The sequence below is a fragment of the Nestor notabilis genome, unplaced genomic scaffold, assembly GCF_000696875.1.
Source record: "Nestor notabilis isolate BGI_N333 unplaced genomic scaffold, ASM69687v1 scaffold18609, whole genome shotgun sequence".
Classification (NCBI taxonomy): domain Eukaryota; kingdom Metazoa; phylum Chordata; class Aves; order Psittaciformes; family Psittacidae; genus Nestor; species Nestor notabilis.
Window position 1 is genome coordinate 10,446 of NW_009943534.1, and position 993 is coordinate 11,438.

Genomic DNA, 993 nt, shown 5'->3' on the forward strand with positions numbered 1-993 from the left:
CCCCAGAGAAGCTGTGGTGCCCCATCCCTGGCGGTGTTCAAGGCCAGGTTGGACACAGGGGCTTGGAGCAACCTGCTCTAGTGGAAGGTGTCGCTGCCCATGGCAGAGGTTGGGACTGGATGAGCTTTAATGTCCATTCCAACCCAAACCAGTCTGGGATTCTATGATGGTATACAGTTTACACCCTATACTACATAACTAAAAGGGTCCCATCTCATCACAAGGAGAATAAAGGAATCCCCTGGACTACTGAGATCACACGATCATCCCAGCCCCTCTCACACCACTGTGAACCCCCTTCCCCTCCTCCCCCACCCTGGTTATCTGGCATCATAGATAATGAACTACAGCAATTCCTGGCGGCAACCTCCCAGCGGCATCCCAGCAGTGGCAGAGCACTGGGGAGACCCAGGCCCCCCTTACCCTAGCAGGGAGTCGTCGCCCAGCACAGCTGACCCCTCCATCAAGCACTGCGCCAGCGTTGTCAGCGGCAGCTTCTTCTGCAAAGAGAGGGTTAAGTTTCGACCCACCGGCCCGGTGCTGCCGCCCGTCCGGCAGCCTCAGAGCCCTGCCGAAGCCTCACCGAGCGCTTGTCGGCGTCCACGCCTTGCTGGCCCTGCAGACATGCTGTCAGCTTCTTGTGGGTGCTGTGGGAGACCTGCTTCACCAGCTCCAGGCGCTTCTCCACCTGTGGATGCAGCAGTGCCCATCACCAGGGTATCCCACCTGGTCCCACACCCATGGTGCAGGGACATACGGAACTTCTTGATTTTCAATCAAAACTATTTCAATTGTCACTGCATCAGATGCAACAGCCCCAGAGCCCAGCCCCTTCCCAGAACAGGTATGCTTTAAGCAGGGGAAGGTTTCACCACTGATGCTGCCCCATCTTAACCCCGAGGGAGGCTGATCGCCTGATGGGACCAGCTTCCAAAGCCCTTGTACCCCCAGGTGAGGGTAGGAAGCATCTGTCCCAGCTGAGCCCTGCCCCGA

General features: G+C 57.8%; 1 protein-coding gene across 1 annotated transcript in view; it reads right to left on the minus strand.

Annotated features, from left to right (window-relative positions):
* ARHGAP44 (Rho GTPase activating protein 44) overlaps window positions 1–688 on the minus strand; it is a gene marked incomplete at both ends in the record, with an annotated part of 10,927 nt that extends 10,239 nt beyond the window's left edge. The window contains 2 exons of the mRNA XM_010021990.1: window positions 424–500; window positions 584–688. Coding sequence (XP_010020292.1) covers window positions 424–500; window positions 584–688 — 182 coding nt within the window. The remainder of the gene's footprint in view (window positions 1–423; window positions 501–583) is intronic.
* Between the last annotated feature and the right edge of the window lie 305 nt (window positions 689–993).